This window comes from Muscardinus avellanarius (assembly GCF_963383645.1).
Source record: "Muscardinus avellanarius genome assembly, chromosome: 8".
In the NCBI taxonomy this organism is placed as follows: Eukaryota; Metazoa; Chordata; class Mammalia; order Rodentia; family Gliridae; genus Muscardinus; species Muscardinus avellanarius.
In genome coordinates, this window is record NC_137794.1 from 103,243,566 (window position 1) to 103,271,312 (window position 27,747).

The 27,747-nt window shown below is 44.6% G+C and overlaps 1 protein-coding gene across 1 annotated transcript; it reads left to right on the forward strand.

Annotated features, from left to right (window-relative positions):
- Positions 1-108: 108 nt before the first annotated feature.
- On the forward strand, positions 109-16,143 carry ARMT1 (acidic residue methyltransferase 1; the record flags this gene model as incomplete). The annotated part of the gene is made up of 5 exons (XM_080700391.1): positions 109-149; positions 3,379-3,484; positions 5,635-5,879; positions 12,456-12,621; positions 15,376-16,143. The coding sequence occupies 5 exons, from the start codon at positions 109-111 to the stop codon at positions 16,141-16,143; spliced, it is 1,326 nt and encodes a 441-aa protein (XP_080556517.1).
- Positions 16,144-27,747: the final 11,604 nt, after the last annotated feature.

Consider the following 27,747-nt stretch of genomic DNA (forward strand, 5'->3'; position numbering starts at 1 on the left):
TTTTTTTTTAGTTGCATCACTCCTGTCCCGGCTCCTCCTCCGCGCGGCGCCGCCGCGGGGCCCGCGACCCGGGAGGCCCGAAGGTTGGGGTCGGGAGCGCCGGACGCCATGGCGGAGCCTCCGGCCCCTCTCTCGGGACAGGAAGTGGGGTGCGTCTCGCTTTTCTCCTGCCCGCTTTCGCGGAAGCCAGGCCTCGCCCGGACCCCGGGGGAGGCGCGGAGGGCGTCCATGCCCCGGGGCTGCGAGTTCAAGTCCCGCCGCGGCATCGCGGACTCGGGTGGAGGCAGCGGCGAGGCCGGGAGGGAGGCCGAGGGGGAGGCCGCCGAGGGTCTCTCCCGTGGTCGCTGCGCCGCACGGGGGAGGCGGGGTAAAATTTCCTATAGAAGTTGGGGTCTCCGATCTTTTGAGACATAGGTTTATTCCTGGCGCCGGTCAAGTTAATTTATAAGCTCACAAATCAAACGTGCAAGCGCCCCCTCCCCTGGAGCAGCGAGAAGCCGGGCGGAGCCTGGAACCCGAGCCCTGCGGGGCTTCTCTCTTGTACATACCTATGGGGAAGTTTAATCTGTAAGTCAGGCACAGTAAAATACTAGCAGAAGCAACTAGTAAGAAAATAGATCACTATAATAAGCATGCTGGAATAAAAGCTAACTTAAAACATAGACATTTTTTATTTCTGGAAATTTCCACTTGAAATACCTTTAGACTGGTTGAGCCACTTGGGAAACCGTGAGTAAAGGGCGCGCGGGGGGCGGGAGTTACAGTGATTTGGGCTTTTTATGGGAACTTGCGGAGGACGGTAAAAATAATATGACAACCGTTTACATACGTTAGACGGCCAAGTTCATACTAAGTAGGTCCCTCAAAGTATTGTAGGAGCCGGGGCCCACGCTGTAATCCCAGTACTTGGGAGCCTGAGACAGGAACATCGCAGATTCGAGGCCAGCCTTAGCAATTTAGACCCTCAGCCACTATGCTAGACCTTGTTTCAAAAATAGATAATGCCGGACGGGGCGCCCGCTAGTACTCCCAGTACTTGGGAGGCCGAGACAGGAGGATCGCAGGTAACCACCATCCTGGCTACTTAGACCTTCTGCAACTCGGTGAGACACTTTCAAAATAAAAGATAAGAAAATAGGGCTTGGGTGACGAACAGAGGTAGAATGCCTCTGGCTTCAATCCTCTACCGCCAAAAAGTGAATGAATGAATGAATAATAAATAAATAAATAAATAAATAAATAAATAAATAAATGGGCAAGGGGTGTAGCTCAGAGATAGAATGCCTCAAGGCTCAATCTCCAACACCAAATAAGTAAATAAATAAAATTGTAGAAAACAGAAGAAAGTGACCCTATCTGGGCAGGAGGTAATTTACAACCTGAGGGGGCCTATCCCCACCCCCCCAACATTACCGTGTCTCTTAGGAGCCTCTGGCCAGGGAGCTTGTCCTAAGGGTATTGGTATCTGTATGAAGAAAAGTAGTATTAGAAAAATAGTGATACTTGACAAAGTAAAACCTCAAAGAAGGATTGTGATTTCTTTTTGTATCTGCTGACTTAGAAAATTTGCATCAATTGATTTAAATTAATGCCCCTTCCTTTCGAAGTATTAGTGATTATTAAAATCAATTCTTATCAGAGTAGTTATTATGCATATTAAGATTTAATCGGGCCGGGCATGGTGGCGCACGCTTGTAATCCCCAGGTCAGGCCTGGGAGGCTGAGACAGGAGGATCGCACGGGTTCAAAGCCAGCCTCAGCTACTTAGTGAGGCTCTCAGCAACTTAGTGAGACCCTATTTCCAAATAAAATATAAAAACAGTTCTGGGAGTATAGCCCAGAGGTAGAAAGCCTCTGGGTTTACCCCCAGTACCACCCAAATATATATATCTCAGGATTTTCACATACTCCAAGTCTCCAAGTGTCACAGAGTCCAGGTGTGTTTTTGCAGTTTTTGTTCTTGAAGTTTTATAGATATCTTTGAAGGAAACCTTTGAAGAAATAACTGAGATATAGCAAATAATTTAAAAACTGGTATAAGATACTGTATTAAAGTTAGAATTGATGGTTTGGGCTTGGGGAGACTTCTCAAAATTATTTTGTGAGTGTTTCTGGTTTTGTGTTTGGCAACAGGGATGCTGACTGGCTAAGCTCTGAACTCTTTAAAATCTGCACAGCGTCTCACCACCTCATAAATTCTTTTTTTCTTTTCTTTGTGAGTATGTGTCTGGCAATAGAACCCAGGGACATTAGACCTCCCAGCTACACCCCCTGCCCGGTTTTGTATTCTTTATTTTGAAACAGAGTTTCACTAAGAAACCTTAGTGAAGGTTTCTTACTAAGGAAGGTTTCTTGCTAAGAGAGCCTCACTAAGTAGCTGAAACTGTCTGAAAACCCCGAGCCTCCTGCCTCGGCCTCTGCTGGAATTACAAGCGTGGGCCACCACGCCCGGCGAATTCTGTTTTTCCTTACTGAATCACATCTCCTAGACAAAATCTAAATAGATGGAATGAACTGTAAATACTGGTTTTCGCATGTCTAAAGTCAATATGGTAACTTTTAGTGCAATTTAAGTTTTTCCTCATCTTCCTTCTTAGACACAGGAAATCTCTAGCTTCTTAGCTGGGAGAGTTTAATTTGCTTAGGGTACAATAGAATGAAAGGGGTCCTTTGTGCAGGTGGGGGAGGTCGGGAGGAAAACCTTTGAGAAGAATGGGACAATCAAATTAGTCCAGAGAGAAGGGAGCAACAGATTCCTCACTGTTACCAGATCCTTATGTTATGTTCCTGAGGCACGTGAGCGCCCTCAGGGCAGTGTTACACCTGTGCCCCGCTTGTTTCCTGAGCAGGTGAAGTCATTTAGTAAGTGGTAGACCTGGGACTGGACACTGATTTCCAGGATAATCCTTCTTCTGTCCAGTCACATTGTTAAACTAGTTTCTGACTCAGGAAAAGCAAAGGAATAGAGTGAGCGTTTAAACAGACTCCAGGGAGAACCATGGCTACTTATCTTCCATGACCCATTGGGAAAAAAAAGGTTTTTTTTTCTCTTTGTGGGACTGGAGATTGAACCCAGAGGCATTCTATCTCTGAGCTATACCCCCAGCCTTATTTTACTTATTTGGAAACAAGGGTTCATCAAGTTGCAAAGGCCCTTGCCAAATAGATGAGGCTGGCTTCAAACCTATAATCCTCCTGTCTCAGCCTCCCAAGTACTAGGATTATTTTGCATTTCACTTTAGTAGATGACACTGGTTTGCCCTTTAATAATTGCATGGAAACAGTTTTAATTTAAATGAGATAGTCCAGATACTAAAAGATGGCCAGTCACCTACCGTTAACGCCACTAAGTAATGTGTGCATGTACCTCTTTTCTAGCTCATTTGCATATCTTACGATGAAAGACCGGACACCACAGATCTTAACTAAGGTTATTGACACTTTGCATCGACATAAAAGTGAATTTTTTGAGAAACACGGAGAGGTAAGGATTGAGTTTTAACTTTAACTTTTTGACAGAATAAGAGTAGTCACTACTTTTAGGTAAAATGTAAAAATGAGTATACAGGCCAGATATTTATCTGCTCTTAATGTAGTATTTTGAAAGGCAGTATCATGTGGTCAATGGTAAAACAACCATTTACCAGTGTAGGAAAGAGTTGTATTCTAACAATTTAGTCTGTTAGCTATTTCAGAACATGTTTTCTGAAACAGACCATATCATGAATGGTAACAACGTTGCTGAATTGCAGAGGAAAGCTTGTGCGCTTTCCACCTTGCCAAATGACAGTGTTTAGAGGACTAGCGTGAGATCTGGAGTCCTGCAGGCCCAGGCCCAGGGGCAAAACTAAACCGCAGAGCATCGTGAATCACGCGTGGCTGACGCGGTGTGCGCTTAAACACGTGAAAGGCCCACTGTGCTCAGAGCAGGACGGGACCTCAGAAATCACCTTGTCCGTTCAACTAATGAACGAGGAAAAATCTAAACACGTTATTGGAGATAAAGGTCTTTACATACACAAGTCCAGTGTTCTTTCTATTATATAATAGACCGTAAAAGACCATGAATCTACCAGTACATTTTTATGTGTGGGTATGGCACTAGGGATTGAACCCAGGAGCATTCTACCCCCAAGCTACACCCGCAGCCCATTTTTTATTTTTCCTTTCCTTTTATTTTAATTTTTTTGAAATAGGGTTTCACCGAAGCTGAGGCCGGCCACAAACCTGTGATCCTTCTGTCTCGACCTCCCAAGCACTGACTGGGATTACAAGCGTGTGCCATCAGCCCCAGCTCTATTTAGTTTTGAAACAAAATCTTGCCAAGTTGTTGAAAGTCTTGCTAAATTGCTGAGGCTGGCCTTGAGCCTACAATCCTCCTGTCTCAGACTCCCAAGTACTGGCTTTAAAAGCATGCACTGGTACACGCAATTTACTGGTACTTTTTTTTTTTTTTTTTTTTTTTTTTGCGGTCTGGGGATGGAACCCAGGGGCATTCGACCTCCGAGCTACACCCCCTGCCCTGTTTTTTATTCTTTACTTTGAAACAGGGTCTCACTGAGTTGCAGAGGGCCTCACTAAGTAGCTGAGGGTGTCTGCGAACCGCCATCCTCCAGTCTCAGCCTCCTGAATGCTGGAATTAAAGCGTGCGCCACTGCGCCCGGCTTGGAGAGGTATATATTATTGAGATCATTATAGGTCTGCAAGTAGGGACTAAATTACCTTAATATCAACATGGTAATAATGGTTTTATTAAAATATTCAGTTGGGCTTGATGATTGTTCCTTATTTTGTTCTACATGTGCCTTACTAGGTTTAGGGGGTTTTTGTTTGTTTTCTAATGAGAAAGGAATTTAGCTAGTTTGAAACTGAAGGTACAGCTGGGAACAGTGGCCCATGCCTGTAATCCCAGTACTCAGGAGGCTGAGGCAGGAGGATTGCAAGTTTAAGATCAGCCCTAGCAACTTAGTGAGACCCTGTTTCAAAATAAAAAACAAAATAGGGCTAGGGTAGAGCTCAGAGGTAGAACACCCCCGGGCTCGAGCCCCAGCACAACAGAACAGTGTGCCTGAAGGTCCCAGGCCCCTTGACTTTCTCGTGATCTCAGGCGTCCCCTCTTGGTGGCCTGCTAGGTGAGATAGCCCAGCAGCATCTTGTTTGTGTGGGTGTGTCTTACTTATCCAGAACTGGGCAGGGGACAGGGAATAAAAAGCCCTTGGACCTGCTAAGGAGAAACCCCAGGAAAACCAGAGTCCCTTTCCTAGAAGAGCCTCCGGGGAAAGGCACACACTTCCAGAAGTGTGACGTACTTGGAGCCTGGCAGCGGCTCCTGCTGCTGTTGTGGTCGTGGGCACCGAGATGCAGCCGGCCAGAGCTAAACACAAATAAAGCCGGGGTCATGAGGCTTTGTTATGTTAACGCCACACCTGTGTTTTCTTTGACTTTCAACTTAAGAACCCCACAGTTAAGCATTTATGAAGGGCTTATAAATGACGAAATACAGTTTTGAAATAGGGTATTTTTCTTTCTGTCTTAAATTTAGGTTCATAAAAATGTATTACCTAGTAGAATTACCACCCACACAGCCTTTCTTTACTTTATTTCTTTTTTTTTTTTTTTTTTGTATTTTCATAGGAAGGCTTGGAAGCGGAAAAGAAAGCTATTTCTCTTCTTTCTAAATTACGGAATGAATTGCAAACAGATAAACCGATCATCCCCTTGGTTGAGAAGTTTGCGGACACTGACCTTTGGAATCAGTACCTCGACTATCAGCAGGGCCTCCTGAGTGAGGCGGAGGGGAAGCCGAGTTGGTTCCAGTCACCGTGGTTGTTTGTCGAATGCTACATGTACCGGAGAATTCACGAAGCGATTATCCAGAGGTAAGTACGTAACCACCCGAAAGCGAATGTTTAGATAATCTATGCAATTTTTAAAATTGTAAAAAGGCAAGTTTGGAAATCAACATGTGGAAGCTTACATTCAGTAGAGTTCACCATGTACTAACAGCACTATTGGACATCCCCATAAATGATACTGATTTGATAGATTCTTGACAATTATAATTCACTTGCTTATAGTAGACATACCTAGTGTGAACATATTAAACATCTTATACTTCAAGAGTAACAAAGATTGTACTGGCTTAGCAAAAAAATGTTCAATTATTTCAATAAAAATTGAAATAATTATATAGAAAAATTAGATAAGCATATGCTTTATTCATAAAAACGGTTTGTCAGAATTTGTTTGTCTGCGGGTCTGGGGATGGAACCCAGGGGCATTCTACCTCCGAGCGACACCTCCTGCCCTATTTTTTATTCTTTATTTTGAAACCGGGTCTCACTGAGTCGGAGAGGGCCTCACTAAGTAGCTGAGGCTGTCTGCGAACCGCGATCCTCCTGTCTCAGCCTCCCAAGTGCTGGATCACAAGCCTGAGCCAGCACGCCCGGCTGCCACAGCCTTAACCCTAGTCCTGCTGTCTTGTATTCTTTCATTGTTAACGGCTAGATGAGAAAGAGACTAAAAGTTACATATGTGTTCCTAAATAACTTTTTATAGCTTGTTTAATTAATTAATTAATTTTTTTGGTGTGTGTGTGGTACTAAGGATTGAACGCAGAGACATTCTACCTCCAAGCTACACCCCCAGCCCTATTTTTTTATTCTTTATTTTAAAAACAGGGTCTCACTGAGCCATGAACCATGCTCCTCCTGTCAGTCTCCCAAATGCTGGGATTACAAGCGTCCGCCACCACGCCTGGCTTTATTCTTTATTTCGAAACAGGGTCTCACTAATTTGCAGATGGCCTCACTAAGTAGCTGAGGTGGGCCGTGAACCTCGTTCCTCCTGTCTCAGCCTCCCAAGTACTGGGATCACATGCGCGTGCCACCACACCCAGCTTATAGCTTGTTTATGCCATTTAATTTTTTCTAGGAGGGTTCTGATACAGAATTGATTTATAGTGTAAAAGAAAAGGTGCTGTGTATTGTCTTGTTAGCTCGCAGGCTCCAAAAATACAGCTTTGCTGAGAAAGAGGAATCCTGTTTTCTGTTCCTCAACATAGCAAAGGATGATTTAAAGTAACTGATCAAGCTAATTCTAATTGTAAAGTAAAACTAATACTATTTTAGGAGATAGAATACCTTTGAGTCTATTTATTAGCTTTTTCTATCTTAATCTTTTTTTTTTTTTTTTTTTTTTTAAGTGGTACTAGGGATGGAACCCGGGGCACTCTACCTCCACAAACACCCAAGCCTATTTTATTTTTTTATTTTTAAACGAGCTGTCAATAAATTGCTGAGGGTCTTGCTAAATGGCGGAGGCTGTCCTTGAACCTGCGGTCCTTCTGTCTTAGCCTCCCAAGTACTGGGATTACTGGCATGTACCACCATGCCTGGCTCTGTCTCAATCTTTAGAGATTATTTTTTTTTAATCACATTTTGTTGGTTTTGCCAAGTAGGTATGTTTTAGACCTTCTACTTTAAAAGCAAAGCACCTGGGACAGCTGCGCTGCCCCTCCTGGCATGCGAAGACCCTCAACAGAAGCTGCGAGGCACCGTCATGTGTGCCGGGTGCAGTGCAGCCCACCTGCTGCGTAACAGCTCAAGATTCCCATCCAGAGCAGAGGGACCCGGGGAGCGCCATCGCTGGTCCAGGCTGGTCCAGGCCATGGGCTGGTAGGTGGCAGGTCCCGGGGCTGAGCTCGACCTGGGGAGTCAGACCAGAGCCCTTACTAAGCTGTCCTTTCCAGGCACAGGCCTGGATGCTCATCAAGGGCAGAGAGGAGTTTAAGTCCTACGTAATGGTTTCATAGAGTCCTTGGAGGCAGAGCTGTAGAGGTGTCAGCAGCCGGGGTGGCACACAGGGTCAGGGACCTTGGAAGTTAGAGAGGCCAGAGAAATGCTTTTTTTTTTTTCCCCCCAGGTCTGGGGATGGAACCCAGGGCGTTTGACCTCCAAGCTACGCCCCCTGTCCTATTTTTTATTCTTTATTTTGAAACAAGGTCTCACTGAGTGGTGGAGGGCCTCACTAAGTAGCTGAGGCTGTCCGCAAACTGTGATCCTCCGGTCTCAGCCCCCTGAATGTTGGGATGACAAGTGTGCGCCACCACGCCCGGCAGAGGAAGGCTATTCTGAGTTTGACTCTAGAGGTGGATCAGAATCAGAGAATAAAAAGATGTGTGGTGGTTTCAAGAACCTGGCCACACCTTGCAAGTTGAGAAGGAAGATAACTTTAAAAACACAGATTTTAAGATGGACATGGTGGCACATGCTTATAATTTAAATACTTGGGAGGCTGGGACAGGACAATCACAGGTTTGAGGACAGCCTCAGCAAGTAGCGAGACTCATCAACCCAGTGAGACTGTTTTAAATCCTGAGTGTAGGATGCTCCTCGGCTCAGTCCCCAGTACCACCACCACACGCACAAACGTGTATATGCACACACACACTTATATATGTATATTAAATAGAGTCTGGGGGTGTAGCTCAGAGGCAGAATGCCCCTGGGTTCACTCCCCAGTAAAACACACACACACACACACACACACACACATACACATTTTTAATTGTGATGTTAGAATAAATACTCATGATTTAAATGATCTGGTGTGGAGCTCAGTATCAGTTTTTCTTCATGGACATCAGAGAGCTGCTTGTTTGATGTCCACTGGTCTAGGAGGCAGCTCATTAAGTGTATTAAAGAGTACAGAGCTGGGCGTGGTGGCGCACGCTTGTAATCCCAGCATTCGGGAGGCTGAGACCAGAGCATCGCAGTTCATGGACAGCCTCAGCTACTTAGTGAGGCCCTCTGCAACTCAGTGAGACCTGGTTTCAAAATAAAGAATAAAAAATAGGGAAGGGGTGTAGCTCAGAGGTCAAACGCCCCTGGGTTCCACCCCCAGACCCGCAAAAAAAAAAAAAAAAGAGTAGAGGGAAAAGTCTGTTAGGCATGGATACAGAACTCTTCCCAAAGTGGTTTCTGTAGCAGGTGTTTACAGGTCTAGGGAGTGCCGTCATATTGGGCTGGTTCTACAGCAGGCCTGTTTGGCAAGAACTCAGCTTTAAGTCACTGTAGTACTGTGGTGCTGACACAGTCCCTGAGAATCCAAGTTGCCTGGTCCCTGTGCAGGAATTCCTACCCTGGCTCAGTGGCAGTTCCAGAGGGACTGAAGCGTGGTGGTCTTAACTTTTGTAGGATCTAGAAGCACACGTTAGTTCTAAGACATGTTTGTGTTGAATTTTATCTTTATATCAAAACATGTTTCTAATTTTTCTTTGTCCAAATGTTTGGGTTTTTGCCGTATGTGGTAGCATACACCTGTAATGTCAGTACTTGGGAGGCTGAGACAGGAAGATGTCAGGTTCAAGGCAGGCTTAAGCAGCTTAGCAAAATCCCTAACAACTTAGAGAGACCCTGCTTCAAAATAAAAAATAAAAGACCGGTTCTATAGCTCAGGGGTAGACCACCTCTGGATTCAATCTCTAGTACAACAAAAAGAAAAGAAAAGAAAAAGTTTGGGTTTTTATTGGAGTTGAGTAGTTAAGTAGTCTGCAAGCCTCAGATTCAAAGTTTCAGCCATATGTGGTGTGTGTGTGTGTGTGTGTGTGTGTGTGTGCGTGCGTGTGTGAATTTTACTAGAGATTTTTCCAGGAACATTCTTCCTCTGAGCTACCCCGCCCCCAGCACTTTTTTATTTTGAAACAGGGTCTCACTAAGTTGCAGAAGGCTTTGTTAAATTGCTGAGGGTTGCCTCAAGTCTGCGATACTCCTGTCTCTGCCTCCCACGCACTAGGATCACTGGCCTTGCTTCTACGTCTGGCTCATATGTGAAATTTAAGTAAAATTTAAAAATTAAGTACAGAGAAAAATAGACAATTAAAAACTTGTTGAAGTGTAAGGGATGCATGGGCAAGAGCTGAGGGCATGCTCGGGTACCAGCTCCCAGGTGAAGAGGCAGAGCCCGCTCGTGCCCCAGGAGCCGCGCCATCCTGAGCCTGTCACCCTCGCCTGGCCTTAAACTTTATCTATGAAACAGTGCGGCTCCTGGTTTAGCGTCTGCCTCTGGCTTGTTTCAGGGATCACTGTTCACTGTGTTGATGAGAGTCTCCAGCTGCTGCACTGTGGACCATCCTCATGGCTGCAGTGTCACATTGTAGGAACTTGCTGCGGTCTGCGTACTCCTTATATTGTGACATATTCAAGTGGTTTCTAGTTTGGGGTGATTATGAAGAGTGCTGCTACAGCCTCTACAGTGGTAACCTTCTGCAATCCCAGGACTTGGGAGGCTGAGACAGAGAATTGCAAGTTCAAGGACAGTCTCAGCAACTTAGCAAGGCCCTCAGCAGCTTAGGGAGATCCTATTTCAAAGTAAAAAAATAAAAAAGGGTTGGAGGTAGAGCTTGGAGATATAAAGCCCCTTGGTTCAATCCCCAGTACCACGCCAAAAAAAAAAAAGAAAGAAAGAAAGAAAGAAAAATAATGCTGCTATAAGCATTCTTTCATGTTTTTTGATGAACATATGTGTGTGTTTCTGTTGAGAATATACGCAGGAGCGAATCACTGGCTGATAGTAAATGCATATACATAGCTTCAGTAGATTCTAAAAGTACTAAACATTATTTTTTTAATTTGCGGTTCTGGGGAGGGAACCCAGGGGCATTCAACCTCCGAGCTACACCCCCTGCCCTATTTTTTTTTTTTATTCTTTATTTTGAAACAGGGTCTCACTAAGTTGCAGAGGGCCTCACTAAGTAGCTGAAGCTGTCCACAAACCGCAATCCTCCGGTCTCAGCCTCCCAGATGCTGGGATGACAAGTGTGCGCCACCATGCCCGGCTAAAGTAGCCAACATTTTACAGTGAGAAGTTATATACCTTTACGTGAAGTGTGCTCTCTTAAATACAAGAAATACGGTCCATTCTTAACTTGAGGTGTAACTTTAAGGAATGATTTGTTAATAAGACATTAGAATATGGGCTAAGGGTTTTTTCTCTAGTGTGCCGGATAATCGCTGTCTTGGGCTTTGTGGACTGCAAGGTCTTTGTGGTGTGAAAGCAGCCATGGCCAGTGTGGAAATGAGTGGCCATGTCCAGTAACTCGCCTTTTATGGACACTGAACTCTGGCTCATGGTTTCCAAAACGCTGCTTTTCTTGGGCCTGGTTTTTGACCCTTCAGACTGTAAAGCCGTTCCTGGTCTATGGGTCGCACAAGACAGCGAGGGCCTGACTGGCTGTGCGGGCAGGACTCTACCTTGAGCCCGGGCGCCCCCTGTGAGACCGGCTGATTTCAGCAATGCTGTCATTGCTAAAAATACCTTTGAAGGCTTTGGAATTTCTTTCAGAACCAGTTTACAGCCTCAAAAAGAAAAGTTTGCTTCATTCTTTTTTAGTCACTCCTAATTTTGTCAAAAACGTTTTTATCCAATTTGATTACATGCTTCCTTCTACTGAAGTTGCCCTGAGTGACTCTCGGCAGTTTCTAAAAGTAAAGTGACTCCAGAGAATAAAGACAAGTGGTCACTGACAGGACGTTCAATAATGTGCCACAGGTTCTGAAGAAAGTTCCAAAAGAGGAATTCCAAAAGTGCTCTGAGCAATGGCAGCACCCTTGGAATAAAGGTGTAGCCCATGATGACTGGCAGAGCAGAGGAGGCAGCCGTCATTTGGATGTGTTCGTGCGGTATGTTTATCGAGATCGGCTCCATTAGACAGTCGCACGTTGCTTTTGCCCTGACATGGTCAGCTCTTGGGAAGTCGCTAATTTAGAACTTGAGATAATCAGAATGTTTTTCTGTTCAGTTCTGTTGAGGCTTTTGTGTTAGTATTTATATCTACTTAGTTCTATTTCTGTCGTTAGACAGCATGAAGATTTAGCCCTGGCATTAACCTCACCTTTGGTAAAAACTTGGGAGTAAAATTTGAGACGTACACACATACACACATAAATAATCAAAATTTGTCATTCTAATAAAATTTAAAAATCAAGTCTGACTCATCCCAAGTACTCATTTTGTTTCCATAATACTCTGGGTTCCATTCTCTTTGTGAATATTATATTGTACTCAAATATTCTCTTTATATCCATATATTTGTTACTAGGAACCCTGCCACATTGGGTCCTCAAAAAACGTTTGTGGAACTCAAGTAGTTGTCCTAAAATTTTGTTACTCTTTCTCCCCTTACCCTGGAATTTATGCTGGGTAAGTAATTATGGCCGTAATCACTATGATTATTTAGTTCTTCCAGCAAAATAGTTTATTTGAGAACCTTTGACAAAATTAATTCAGAGGTTCGTTTTTGTGAAACTTTATCATCTATGCTATGTCTGTTATCTGTTGTAACTACTTATTATGACTAGAAGGTGCTGTTCTCTCTAAAGAATGAAAATTACTTATATGTGGTTAAAAAAAAAGGTATGGACTTACGTAAAAGTCTCTTTTATGTTTTTTCCTAGCCCTCCAATTGATGACTTTGATGTATTTCGAGAATCCAAAGACCAAAATTTCTTCGAGTCACAGGAATCTGTCATTGCGTTATGTGTGCACTTGCAGGAGGTGAAGAGAACTGTGGAAGACCTAGACGAAGACCAGCTGAAGAGGGAGTTCTGCCAACTGCTGCAGGTAAACGGCAGGTCATCTGAATGCCACTGACTGACTGATTGATTTAGTGGTACCGGGATTGAACCCAGGGACATTCGACCTCCAGACTACACCCCCAGCCCAGTTTTTTATTTTTTTATTCTTTATTTTGAAACAGAGTCTCACTAAGTTGTGGAGGGCCTCACTAAGTAGCTGAGGCTGGCTGCGAACTTAGATCGTCCTGTCTCAGCTTCCAAGTACTGGAATTACAAGCGTGCGCCACCACGCCTGACTCAAATGTCTTTTATGTCCAGTTCTGTAAATAGTAATAGTAGCTTATACTAATATTTATAGATTGACAATATATAAAGTAGTTATTTAAACTAGTTTTTGTTTCATTTTTCCTCTCCCCCCCCCTTTATGCTTAGCTTGGAATTTACTTATTTATTTATTTATTTATTTACTTATTTATTTATTATGCAGTGCTGGGAATCAAACCCAGGACCTTGTGTGTGCTAGGCAAGTGCTCTACCACTGAGCTACATCCCCAACCCGGAACTTATTTATTTTTATTTTTAATATTCTAATGTGTGGTGCTGGGGATTAAACTCAGGGATGAGCTGCCACTAAGCTACATCCAGCCTTTTTATTTAATTTTGAGACAGGGCCTCTAAGGTGCCCAGGCTGGCCTTGGACTTACAGTGCTCTGAGTCTCTGGGCCACAGGCATGTGTTACTGCACCTGGGTCAGTTTGGAATTTGAAAAGAAAGAGAAAGCTAGCACGCCAACTGTTGATTTCTGGTTAGTCCGTTCTTTCAGGTAGTAGTCTTCTTTGAATGTGATTTTTGTCCCATTAGTATAATAAGTTGTAAAGAACAAGTACTGCTCTGTTTCCTGGTGTTTGATCTGGCCAGATCCCCACACTGTCACTCTGCTGGCACGGTCTCCCAAGCAAAGGAGGCCAAAGTTGCCTTCTGCTGCTCATGGTGAGCAAAAGGCCAACCTTCCAAGAGAAGCTTGAGGAGTTTCAGTTTGCAGAGAGTGTCAATCTGTTTTCAAAAGTCAGACTTCTCTGCGGCTGCTCATACAAATACGGACCTGCTGTGTCTAATATGTTGCTCGACCTGGGGGACGTGGTAGAAAAAACAGGCTGATCTTTGCTGTCACAGAACTTAGAATCTTGAAAAAAATACAGATAATTATTGCATAGATGACTGTGTAATTACAACCTGGGAGATGTCTGAAAGTGCCGGAGGCCAATGGAGAACCTGGTCTCCATTGATGAATGCCACTCCATGCGTACGTGCTTCAAGCTGCAGAAAACAACTACATACACTAGTCAGTATTTAAGGCATGACTGTGTGTGTGTTTTACTGGGGATTGAACCCAGGGACATTTTCCCTCTCAGCTACAGGTCCAGCTCTGTTTTATTTTTTTATTTTGAAACAGGGTCTCAGCTAGGTTGCTGAGAACCTCGCTAAGTTGCTGAGGCTCGTCATGAATCTGTGATCTTCCTTCTCAGCCTCCCATGTACTGAGATTCTAGTATTACAGGTGTGTATCACCTAGCTCAGTCTTAGGTATTTTTAAAAATTATTCATTTTTTAAATACTCTTGCATTCATAATAAATACGGGAGCATTCATTTTCCTTATTTATTTATTTATTTATTTATTTTTTTTTTTTGAGACAGGATCTTGCTGAATTATCCAGGCTGGCCGACTCAGGCTCTCACAGTCCTCCTGGCCCAGCTTCTCTAGCTAGAACTATAGGCTTGTTTCCCCATGCACTATGATACCTGGCCATTTTCCTAATTTTAAATCACAAATGAAAATAGAATCTATTTTGGCCAATATTTTTTCAGTACTTTCTCATGCCAAGTATTAGGCACAGTATTTCTATGTATTATAATTTTCATAATAATTCTGTTAGCAGAGTACTATTTTCTAGCTTTTCAGTTGTAGAACTTGAGCCGTAGAGACCTTACGTCACTTGTCAAAGATTGCTAATTGAAGATGCTTAGATTTGAATCTAGGTCAGACTCCATAGCCTGAAGTCCCAAAAATGTAATGTTGTGATTTTTAAAAATAGGGTTACAAGCCAGGCATGGTGGCATAGTATTTGTGAGGCAGTACTGTAATCCCAGTACTTGAGAGTTTGAGACAGAAGGATCGCAGTTTCAGGGATAGCCTCTGCAATTTAGGCTGTCAGCAACTTAGTGAAACCGTTTCCAAATAAAAAATAAAAAGGGCGAGGGTATAGTCCAGAGGTAGAAGGCTTCTGGGTTCCACCTCTAGTAACACACACACATATAAAAAAAAAATTATAAGCCAGGCGTGGTGGCGCACGCTTGTAATCCCCGTGCTTGGGAGGCGGAGACAGGAGGATTGCACAGGTTCGAAGCCAGCCGCGCTGGCTTAAGAGACCCTGTTTCCAAAAATAAAAAATATAAAATAGGTCTGGGAGTGTAGCCCGGAGGTAGAAGGGCTTCCAGGAACCCCAGTACCACCAAAAAAAAAAAAAAAAAAATTATATTAACTAAAATTTCAGTGTTTTACCATTGTTGTGTATTGTGGTGCATACCTATAATCTCAGTACTTGGGAGACAGAGACTGGAGGGTCGCGAGTTCAAGGCCAGTGGGCAATCACTTAGTGAGACCCTGTTTGAAAATAAAAATTAAAATGGGACTGGGGATGTAGCTCAGAGGTAGGCTGGGAATACAGTTCAATAGGAGCATGCCCCTGGAGTCAATAAGAAAGGGGGGTGGGTATGACTGTTGTGTGCTTTTCTTTTTCAGATTTCACTCTGGGGAAATAAATGTGATCTATCTCTATCAGGTGGAGAGAGTAGCTCCCAGAAGACCAATGTAATGAGTTCTCTGGAAGACTTCAAACCTTTCATTTTAGTTAATGACACGGAACATCTTTGGTCATTGCTTAGTAAATGCAAGAAAACAAGAGAAAAGGCATCCACAGTTAGAGTGGATATTGTTCTGGATAATTCTGGGTTTGAACTTATTACAGATTTAGTATTAGCTGACTTCTTGTTATTCTCTGAATTAGCTACTGAGATCCATTTTTACGGAAAAACAATTCCATGGTTTGTTTCTGATACTACTAAACGGGACTTCAATTGGTTAATTGAACAAGTCAAACAGAGTAATCATAAGTGGATGTCCAAGAGTGGGGTTGACTGGGGAAACTACGTGCAGACGGGCCGATGGGTTTACCTCGATCATCTGTTTTGGACTCTGCCTCACGAATACTGCGCGATGCCTCAGATCGCCCCTGACCTGTATGCTGAGCTACAGAAGGCATGTCTCATTTTGTTCAAGGGTGATTTGAATTACAGGAAGTTGACAAGGGACAGAAAGTGGGAGTTTACTGTCCCGTTCCATCAGGCCCTGAGCGGCTTCCATCCCGCCCCCTTGTGCAGCCTGAGAACCTTAAAGGCTGAGATTCAGGTGGGCCTGCAGCCGGGGCTGGGCGAACAGCTCACGGCCTCCGACCCCAGCTGGCTGACCACCGGGAAGTACGGGATAGTGCAGTTTGATGGTCCTCTCTGACTCGGCCAAGAGACTCGAGTTGTGCAGAAAGATCTGAGACGTACTTTGTAACCCCAGAAGAGCAGTGTGTGAGTTTAGGCCCGGCTGCACTGCTTTGGGTTTGGGAAGCTTGGCCGCACAGTGCTCGTTGAATACCCAGTGGGTGAGTTTTTTTTTGGAACATTTTACCCACTACAATGTTTTGGGAATATATGGTTTTAAGCTAGTTACGAATACACTTATGTTGGAATTTTAGTATCTATTTCAAGTTAAGTATATAACTTCAAACAGTTTTAATTAACTTATTTTTAATTGAATGGAAAGTAAAATATAAGTGAATTCTCTTTTTTAAGTTAGCCCTATTTTTTCTTAAATAGTATGGTGCATGGTGTTTGATATTCTAAGACGCATGGAATTTTATTTAACTTGATTCTGGGCTCTTGAAATAATAACTCAGTGGAAATATACATTTTAATGACTCTTTGTAAAAAGAGGTATTTCTTACAACTGCAATGCTTGAACACATAAAAGTAAAACTCACTTGAATTACAGCTTTTCTCCTGGAATTTAACCTTATTCCAATAGCCTGTCTTATTTGCACACATCTATTTTGGTTAGCTTGTGGAATGGATATTAGGAAACACACAATTGAACAGAGTGGAACGGTGGTATCTGAAGAAATGCAGTATCTTTTACATCCTATTTATGCTATCCATAGTCGGCTGAAATTACTTTAGCACGTAAGTGTTTTAAGTGAACAGATTTTTAGGCTGTAGTTTTAGAGAATGCTTTAGATACAAAAGCTTCTTATGTATTGAACTTGGATACTACCAACAATGAATTCATTTTTTATAATACATATTTTATTGGTAATCAATTCAAATATTGAAGACTAAAAATTTATGTCAGTTTGTTTTGAAATTGAAATTGGAAATAAACCTGGAAATGTTTTCTTGCACTGGAATAATAAAATAAGTTGTATTGAAAAATTTTGGTGGTTTTGTTTTCCATTGGGGAAAATTAAAAGAGGGAAAGATTAAAAATAAGATCTGTAAACTGTGTGTGGTAATGCATGTTTGTAATCCCAGTCCTTGGGAGGTTGAGAAAGGAGGGTCCCAGGTTCAAAGCCAGCTTTAGCAACCTAGTGAGACAGTTTCAAAATAAATAAAATCAGGCTGGGGGTGTAGCGTGGAGGTCTAATGCCTCTGGATTCAGTCTCTAGTACTCAAACAAACAAAAATGAGATCTGTTGTTGGGGTCTGCTCAAACTGCCTGACAGAACTTCCGACAAATTAGCTACATGTAGCGCCAAGCGCGTTGACGTCTGCTTGACCGCCAGATGACAGGTAGCGCCATGCGTTGGCCACCTGTCAAAACTTCCGATGAATGGGCTACATGTAGCGAGCGCGCTGTCAATGAATGGGCTACATGCAGCGGGAAACGCGCTGTCAATGAATGGGCTGTATGTAGCAAAGGCCGGAACTTCCTATGAGACCTGCCACAAATAGTGCCAAACGGATGCAAGGGGGCATCTCCTTGCCCCCGCTACCTTTAGTTTGACAGATTAGAATAGTTCCCTGACTGGAAAATCCCCCCTTGCCTTTTGCTTTAAATTGTATTGATAAAAGAGAATAAACGAGATCTTGCTTGACAAATCTCCCGGCTCCGTGTGGTGATCGGGCTGTCGGTGCTTATCTTCCTTCTCAGCTCTGCCACTGTCAGGCTGGCCCCGACAATCTGTAGAGCAGGGTATGGTCGCGCATGCTTGTCATCCCAGCGTTCGGAAGGCTGAGACAGGAGGATCGTGGTTTGAGGATAGCCTCAGCTACTTAGTGAGGCCCTTTGCAACTCAGTGAGACCCTGTTTTAAAAAAGGAAAAAAAAATAGGGCTGGGGGTGGTCCTTTGTAACTCAGTGAGACCCTATTTCAAGATAAAGAACACAAAAAAATAAGGCTCAGGGTGTAGCTCAGAAGTAGAATGCCCCTGGGTTCCATCCCCAGTACCGGGGGGGGGGGGGGAATTACATGAAGCTCCACAATTTTAGTCATTTTTAACCTAGTACTTACAATCCCGAGGGGCCTTGAAGAACAAAGGCCCACACTGCTGCTGGTGGATGCGGAGCGGCTCCGTGAGACCATCCATCCAAGCAGATGTGTGTTTCCCATTGAAGAGCTGGGTTTGAATGTGGGAAACTTTCCCAAAATAACATTGTTTGAACTGCTAAGGACACCATGCTTGATTAGGTAAGAAACCAATGCTGCTTATAAATTTTCATGCATTTTTATCAAGGCACAGATGCAACAGCCTCAGCACCACGTGGACAGAAACGTAGGCGGGCACGAAACTAATTAGAGGGAGATGGTTTTGTGTTGTTTTCCTTTTTTTTTTTTTTTTTTTTTTTTGTTGTTGTTGTACTGGGGACGAAACCCAGAGGCTCTTTCTACCTCCGGGCTATACTCCCAGACCTATTTTATACTTTATTTGGAAACAGGGTCTCACTAAGTTGCTGAGAGCCTCACTAAGTAGCTGAGGCTGGCTTCGAACCTGTGCAATTCTGTCTCAGCCTCCCAAGCACGGGGATTACAAGCCTGTGCCACCATTCCTGGCTTGTTTTATTTCATTTTATATTTGGTACCGGAGGTTGAACCCAGAGACATTCTAACTCTGTGCTACACCCCCAGCCCTGTTGTATTTCTTATTTAATTTTCCTTTCTTCGGAGCACATTAATAAAAACATTGAAGACAAAGAAATTAAAAAGGAAACATTTCAGTAGACTTAGCAAAGGTTGCTCTGAAAGCCCCAGTTGAAGCCCAGAAACATGGGAATGTGACAGGTTCATTCTTCACTCAGAAATTCAGGATTAGCAGGCACTTGGCTTCTGTGGCAGAAAAGAATCTCAGCACATCCAGTTAGTGACAAAGACCAGTTTATATAGGGTAAGTGGAGGGCACATGTTCAAGAGGGAATGCAACGAGGACTCTCAAGAGGGAGATGATGGTGATGATGATGAGGAGGAGGAGGAGGATTTTTTTTTTTTTTTGGTGGTACTGGGGATGGAACCCTTCTACCTCCGGGCTACACTCCCAGACCTATTTTATATTTTATTTGGAAACAAGGTCTCTTAAGCCAGCAAGGCTGGCTTTGAATTTGCGCGATCCTCCTGTCTCTGCCTCCCAAGCGCAGGGATTACAAGTGTGCACCACCACGCCCGGCTATTATTGTTATTTTGAAACAGGGTCTCAGTAAGTTGCTGAGGCTGGCCTCAAACCTGTGGTCCTCCTATCTCAGCCTCCCAACTGCTGGGAGTCTCATGTCCAATCACCTGTTAAAGGACTCAGGATCCTATTAGCCATTAATGTGGTCTTTGGAAAGCATGGAAACCAGAACATACATCCAGCCCCAGTGATACTGGCTGCCTGTGTAGACTGAGACAGGCCCTTTTGGAGAGCTCAAACAACCAGGCTTGCAGCGGGAGAGGCGCCAGTGGCATTCAGTGCCTACACAGACAGACACCAGGTCAGGGTCTCAATCACTGAAGGAGAGTAAAAAGCAGGGTTACAAACTGACATCATTACTGTAGGTTTCAGAGCAAATGAGAGTGTTTGAACATGCTCAAGAACCTAACATAGAAAGTGAACCTTAAGTGCCAAAAGAATCCATGTAGACTCAAGAGGACTGCAGAGGCCAAGTCTGCTCAATATTCATATATTTATAGAGTTATTATATTTTGTTGTTGTATGTGCTTATTTGTTCTCTTCCCTACCCTTTTTAAATTTTCTTCCCACTGTCCTATCTACTCTCTTCTCTCTGTCCCTTTTCTTCTCCTTTGTCTTTTATTAAATCCACTTCATATCACGATACCTAACTGCTCTACACTGCTTATTAGAATCCTCCTACGTATACACTATCTATAATCTCTACTATATATTACTTTACCACACTCAAACTCTCATTCTACTCTATCCTATCTGCTACTTTACCCTATTCTTACATTTACTACCTCAGCACCGTCCTCCTCATTCAAACTTTACCATTGGATACAATAAAACTTGTCCTAGTATATACTAGCTGACACCTATAGAGTGAAAGGAAGCTATCAAAAGCAACAAAGATAAAAACGTAAGAAACTTGAAATCATGAGGAGGAATGAGGAAGCAATGAGTTTCCACAACCCTAAAATAACAGAACCTGCCAACACAGAATTGCAGAGATGGCCAGAAGGATAAATCAGAACTTCAGTAGTAGAAATTATACAGGATTTACGAAAAGAATTTAGAGAGAACCTGTAAGAAATAAAGGAACAAATAAAGAATGTGACACCTTGAATAGAAATCAGAAAGAAGTTCTGAAGGAAGTGAAAGATGCAATCATTGAAATGAAGGCATCAATACAAACTATAAACAATAGACCACATGGAAAATAGAATCTCACTCTTAGAAGAATACTCCAGAAATGAACACATAGTATATAATTTAGGAAAAACAATTTGACAGCATGAATTGGACATGGAGGAGATGTGGGCCCATCTTAAAAGAGCTAACTTAGGCCGGGCGTGGTGGTGCACACTTGTAATCCCCACGCATGGGAGGCTGAGACAGGAGGATCGCACAGGTTCAGAGCCAGACTCAGCTACTGAGTGAGACCCTGTTTCCAAGTAAAATATAAAATAGGTCTGAGAGTATAGCCCAGAGGTAGAAGGCTCCTGGGTTCCACCCCAAGTAACACACACACACACACACACACACACACACACACACACGGAGCTAACTTAAGAATAATAGGCATAGAAGAAGGAATAGAAGGTGAAACCAAAGGCATCAACAGTCTTTTCTTTTCTTTTCTTTTTCTTTCTTTCTTTTTTTTTTTTTTTGGTGGTACTGGGGGTGGAGCCCAGAGGCTTTCTACCTCCGGGCTATACTCCCAGACGTATTTTATATTTTATTTGGAAACAGGGTCTCACTAAGTTGCTGAGAGCCTCACTAAGTAGCTGAGGCTGGCTTCGAACCTGTGCGATCCTCCTGTCTCAGCCTCCCAAGCGCAGGGATTACAAGCATGCGCCACCATGCCCGGCTATCAACAGTCTTTTCAAAGAAGTAATATCAGAAAATTTTCCAAACATAGAAAAAGAGGTCAATACAAAGATACAGGAAATATATAGAAACCTCTTTAGACAAGATCAAAGGTTCACCATGCCACATAGTAGTCAAGCTGATTAATGTAAAGGTGAAGGAGAGAATCTTAAAGGCAACAAAAGCAAAAGACCAAGTGACATTAAGAGGCAAACCAATTAGAATCATTCCAGACTTTCCAAACCAAGTCATGAAAGTCACAAAGGTCTGGAACAACATATTTAAATTCTAAAAGGAAAAAGCTGGGTGTGGTGGTGCACGCTTGTAATCCTCACGCTTGGGAGGCGGAGACAGGAGGATCAAACAGGTTCAAAGCCAGCCGTGCTGGCTTAAGAGACCCTTTTTCCAAATTAAAAAATAGGTCTGGGAGTGTAGAAGGACTTCCAGGAACCCCAGTACCACAAAAAAATAAAAAAATAAAAAAAGTGTGGGAGTGTAGCTCAAAGGTAGAATGCCTCTGGGTGCAATCTCCTGTACCAAAAATTAAAATTAAAAATTAAAAAATAATTTTAAAAAACTCTAAAAGAAAACAACTTGTAGCCAAAAATTTTCTACCCGGGAAAATTATCTCTCAAATTCAAAGGGGAAAGAATTTATGTCTTCCAAAGCAGCACTATAAAAAATACTCAAAGAGATTAACTGCAAAGAAAATATAAGCAATAAATGCCAGAACCAGAGAAAAAAATCATTTCCATCAAAGAAACAACTAAGCAATGAAGAACAAACACTACCTCAAAACAGAAGTTAAAACTCAAAATGTTAGGAATTAAAAACCATCTCTCAATAATGATGCTGAATATAAATGGTCTCAACTCCCCAATAAAAAGACGTAAGGTGCAAAATGTATTAAAAACCAGAATCCATCTATATTCTTACTGCAAGAAACACACCTTACAAATGAAGATAGTCACAAACCAAAGGTGAAGGGCTGGAGCAAGGTCATCCATGCCAATGGGACTTGAAGACGAGCAGGAGTAGCAACTATGATATTAGACTAATGAGACTTCAAGCCCAAGTTTATCAAAAGGGACAAAGAGGATCAATATGTGGGTCTGCATTAAACTGAAGCTTCTGTACAGCAAAAGAGACCTCAGCAGAAGAGAACCTCAAGAACCTCAACAGAGAGCTGGAAGCATGGAAGAAAATGTTTTCAAACTACTCTGATAGAAGACTAATCTGGACTCTACAGAGAACTCAAGAAACTCACTGCTGAGAATGACAGGTTGGGTCCCTCCCCGCAGGGGCGGAACCCTAGAAAAGAGGAGGAGACTCTGCTGGGCGATATTGTAGGTGATATCCCGAGGCAGGCGATGTCGGGAGAGAGGCGCTTTCCTATGCGTAGCTCCACCCACAAGACATACACCTTAAAAACAGAGGCATTTCCTCTCCAGCTGTGGAGGGGCTCGCAGGTCTCCAGGGGTGGTCCAGCCCCTATCCCAGAGAGAAGACCACATTAAAATTCTTTTCACGTACCCTGGTTTCTCTTGCCTTTTTACCACGCCAAGCTAACATATGGTGCCGAAACCCGGGGCAAATTTATTTTTATTTTAATTAAAAAATTTTTTTTTAAATTTCCTGCTGCCACCGCCCCCTACCTGCCCAGACTGAAGACCGTAAGCCACCCTTTCCTGGCCCTGGGCTCTGCCTGAGAGGCAGCTGCCATCTTCCCTGGCCCCACACTCTCTGGGAGAGCCGGCAGCCATCTTTCCCAGCCCCGTGCTCTCCGGGAGAGTAGGAAGCCATCTTCCCCAGCCCTGCACTCTGCCTAAGAGCCAGAGGCCATCTTCCCCAGCTCCAGCCCTGCGCTCTGCCTGAGAGCTGGAGGCCATCTTCCCTGGCCCTGCGCTCTCCGGGAGAGTAGGAAGCCATCTTCCCCAGCCCTGCGCTTTCTTCCTGAGAGCCGGTGGCTATCTTCCCCAGCCCTGTGCTCCTCAGGAGAGTAGGAAGCCATCTTTCCCAGCCCCACGCTCTCTTACTGAGAGCTGGCAGCCATCTTCCCTGGCCCTGGGCTCTGGCTGAGAGCTGGAAGCCATCTTCCCAGCCCAGCCCTGTACTCTGCCTGAGAGCTGGAAGCCATCTTCCCCAGCCCTGCACTTTCTGGGAGAGCGGGAGGCCAGGCCATCTTCCCAGCCCGAGCCCCGCGCTCTCTGGGAGAGCCAGAGACCATCTTCTCAGCCCCAGCCCTACGCTCTGCCTGAGAGCCGGCGGCCATCTTCCCCAGCCCCATGCTCTCTTACTGAGAGCTGGCGGCCATCTTCTCTGGCCCTGGGCTCTGGCTGAGAGCCGGAGGCCATCTTCCCAGCCCAGCCCTGTGCTCTGCCTGAGAGCTGGAGGCTCTCTTCCCCAGCCCTGCACCTTCTGGGAGAGCGGGAGGCCAGGCCATCTTCCCAGCCCCAGCCTCGCGCTCTCCGGGAGAGCCAGAGACCATCTTCCCCAGCCCCAGCCCCGGGCTCTGCCTGAGAGCCGGTTCCAGTCAGCACAGGCTATTAACACTACACTGTGGTAAGCTTCCCCTTCTTTGGACAAGTGGGTTCCAGCTTTTAGCCTCTTCTAGACTTGAGCTCATGGCTGTTAAATAAACCCAAATATTTGGTTCTCAAGTTCTCTGAGGTTAGCCAGGCTGTCCTATGGTTGTGTAAAGGGAATGGAGACGTCCTTCTCTAACACAACCATGCTGTTTCTGGACATTAGGCAGGATCTTGGGACACCAAATTCCTGTTTTCATCCTCACCTGCTGACCAGTCATGGGTGGAAGTCAGCCATCAAAAATAGACTCCCACTCCACATTAGGCCGTGTTCTGGTTAATCTCCAGACTCTAGGTTTATCCGTGGAACTGTGCCCCGAGCGGCTCATATTTTTCTGCACAAAAGTCTGGCCCACTAATGAGTTGGGTAATGGTTCTCAGTGGCCTGAGATGGGTACCTTAGATCTTAAAATGATGACTGATCTTGCCGGGCGTGGTGGCGCACGCTTGTAATCCCCATGCTTGGGAGGCAGAGACAGGAGGATTGCGCTGGCTTAAGAGACCCTGTATACAAATAAAAATATAAAAAAAATAGGTCTGGGAGTGTAGCCCGGAAGTAGAAGGGCTTCCAGGAACCCCGATACCACCAAAAAAAAAAAAAAAAAAAAAAAAAAGTTGACTGATCTCAGTAACTTTTACAAATGGGCAGGTAAATGGTCAGAGATTCTGTATGTACAGGCTTTTCTGTGTATGCATTCCTGGCTTTGCCTTTCCACCCCTCCTGGCTCTACTGCTCGAATCATGCCTGCTGGGGATTTCTGCCAGCCACAGCCTCCATCTTGGTCGCCATGTGACAACTCACAGGCGCCACCTGGTGGTCTTTCTGGGTCACAGGCCTGCAATTCTGCTGACTCACGGTCACCATTCTGTGATGGCACGTGGATGCCAGAATCTGACCCAGCTGAGTTACAGGCCCTATTTCTGATGACCCTGACCCACACCCACAAGACCTCTCCTTACCACCGCGGTCATCATCTTATTCCGGGGCAGCCTCCCATTCTAAGCCACTCCTTTCTTCCCTGCCTTTCTTCCTTAAGGGATCAACCCTTACCTCCCCCTCCCCTACCTCTGTAGGTCACCGTACCTGTTCCAGACCCCCCCCCCACCTTCTCGCTTGGTCCCGCTTTGTGAGGTGGCTGGTGCGGAAGGCATGGTCCGGGTCCATGTTCCTTTTTCCCTTCCTGACCTTGCTCAACTTCAAAGGAGACTGGGTTTTCTGAAAATCCCTCTGGTTTTATTAAGGAATTCCAACATATTGTACAAGCATGTGATTTAACTTGGCGGGATCTTCATTTCATTTTATCCTCCTCTTTAACTCCAGACGAATGAGATCGTATTCTTAAGGCTGCCAGGGAACGGGCAGATCAGGCTCACCTAACCAATCCACAGCTCCCTACCGGAACAGCTGCAGTTCCTTCTGAGTAACCCCACTAGAATTATAATGACAGGGATGAGGGAAAAAAAGACAAAACACAGAATACTGTACCTTCAAGCTGAGCCCAGGGTAACTCTCCAGGTAGCGAGTAAGCCAATCTCCTTCTTGATTGATACGTAGGCTACCTACTCTGTTCTCCCTTCCTTCTCAGTACCTAGTTTCCTTTCCCAAATCGTGGTTCAGGGGACTGACAGCATGCTCTCTTGCCCACATACTACAGCCCCCCTTTTATGCTATTTAGAGACCTTTATGGTTAACCATCCATTCCTGATTATCCCTTCATGTTCTACCCAACTTTTAGGTAGAGACTTTTTAACCAAAATTGGGGCTGAACTTTCATTTAATTTCCCGATGGCTTCTGTTTCTTCTAATATACTTTTAATGGCTGCAGCTACAGTTGATGACCAGGAAGCCAAACCTCCCATTCCAATAGATTTGGTTGACCCCCTCACTTTGCCCTCGGTCATTTGCCAAGCCTTCCTGGCTCTCCAGGAAGCCCTTCTTAACCCCCCCCCCTGATACTCCCCAATCCCACTAAGGCCTTCTTGTTATATACTGATGAGAGGAAAGGGATAGCCACAGGAATGCTCACTCAACCCCTGGTACCGACCCAGGCACCAGTGGCCTATCTATCTAAACAGCTTGACTTCACTACTCAGGGGTGGCCACCCTGCCTCAGGGCTCTGGCGGCAGCAGTCATGCTCACAAAAGAGTCTCTTAAAATTTGTCTCTGGATGCCCCTGCAGTTTTTTTCCCCCACATAGACGCCAGGATTTTCTTTCTCCTCGAGCACTCCTTATTCTGTCACCTTCTCGTATTCAGGAACTTTATTTATTATTCATGGAAAATCCAGATATTAAACTGTCTCATTCCCTGGCCCTTAACCCAGACACTCTTTTACCAGTGATCCAGGGTTCAGGCCCTGATTTGTGTTCACCTAACAATGTTCACTCATGTGTTGATATAATTGAAGTTTTAGCTAAACCTGGGGTGGACCTCCAGGACACCCTCCTTCTTAATTCAGGTATTACTTATTTTGTTGATGGCAGCTCTACTTCTGACCCCAGAGGTAATAAAAGGACAGCCTATGCAGTGGTCACCCTAACTCAAGTCACTGAGGCTGCCCAGTTGCCGGATGGTACTACTGCTCAAAAGGCTGAACTGATTGCCCTAACTCAAGCTCTACACCTGGCAAAAAACAAACAGGTAAACATATATACCGATTCTAAATATTCCTTTTTAATAGCACATCGCCATGCCTCAATTTGGAGAGAGAGGGGGTTTCTCTCCACCAAGGGTTCACCCATTGTTAATGCCACCTTGATTAAGAAACTCCTAGATTCCCTTTACCATCTGAGCTGGCCATCATCCACTGTTGGGGCCACTAGACAGAATCTTCTTTAGTGGCCAAAGGAAACAGTAAAGCTGATTATACAGCAAGACAGCTGACACAACAAGCTCAACAAAGCCCACCAGCCTCTGTACTATTTTAACCCTCCCTTCAATGGTGCCTAATTACAGCCTGGCTGAACAAAAACACCTGATCAAACTTGGGGCGTCCAGCACAGGGGAGGGTTGGCTCATGATACAGGGTAAGATTGCTCTGCCTGAGGCTCAGTCCGAAAATGTCATCAGTCTAATACACAATTCCCTTCATGTGGGACCTATGGCGCTAAAACATTTCCTAAGCCCCTTGTTTTATTCTCCTCTTCTACAGTAGCTGATTAGTAAAGTCAGTGCCTCCTGTTCTACTTGCACTGCTGTTTATCCCCAAGGAGGCCTTCGACCCTCCTTTCCTACCCACCAAATGAGAGGACACTTGCCAGGATAGGACTGGCAAATAGACTTCACCCATATGCCGCCTCACAAAAATCTTAAATATGTTCTTACCATGGTCGATACCCTAACAGGTTGGGTCTAGACCTTTTCCTCAAAGGACAAGACAGCTAGCATGGTGGCCGATGTTCTATGCTTGAACATCATCCCTCGGTTTGGACTCCCTAATTCTTTACAGTCTGATAATGGACCAGCTTTTATTTCTAAGGTTACTCAACAGGTGGCACAAGCTCTTGGCATTTCATGGAAGCTCCACATCCCATACTGACTGCAGTCATCAGGAAAGCATATCCACTTGTTCACATTCTACGGTGCCCTCCCTCTTCGGATACCATACTGCCATAACTCCTCATCTGCTAAAGTCTCCTCGAGCACACATCACCAAGCTGTCCAGGGTAACCTCCGACTCACGCCGCAGCCATACTCCAACCTGGCCATTTCTGGAGGACCCGACCTCTCCCGGCCGAGGGCCCCCCCTTATGACACCCCTTGACAGCAGGAAGTAGTTTAAGATTTGAATCTCCGCCCATTATCACCAAAAGGCCGGGATGACAGGTCGGGTCCCTCCCCGCAGGGGCGGAACCCTAGAAAAGGAGGAGGAGACTCTGCTGGGCGGTATCGCAGGTGATATCGCGAGGCAGGCGATGTTGCGAGAGGGTCGGCATTCCTACGCGTAGCCCCAGCCACAAAACATAAAC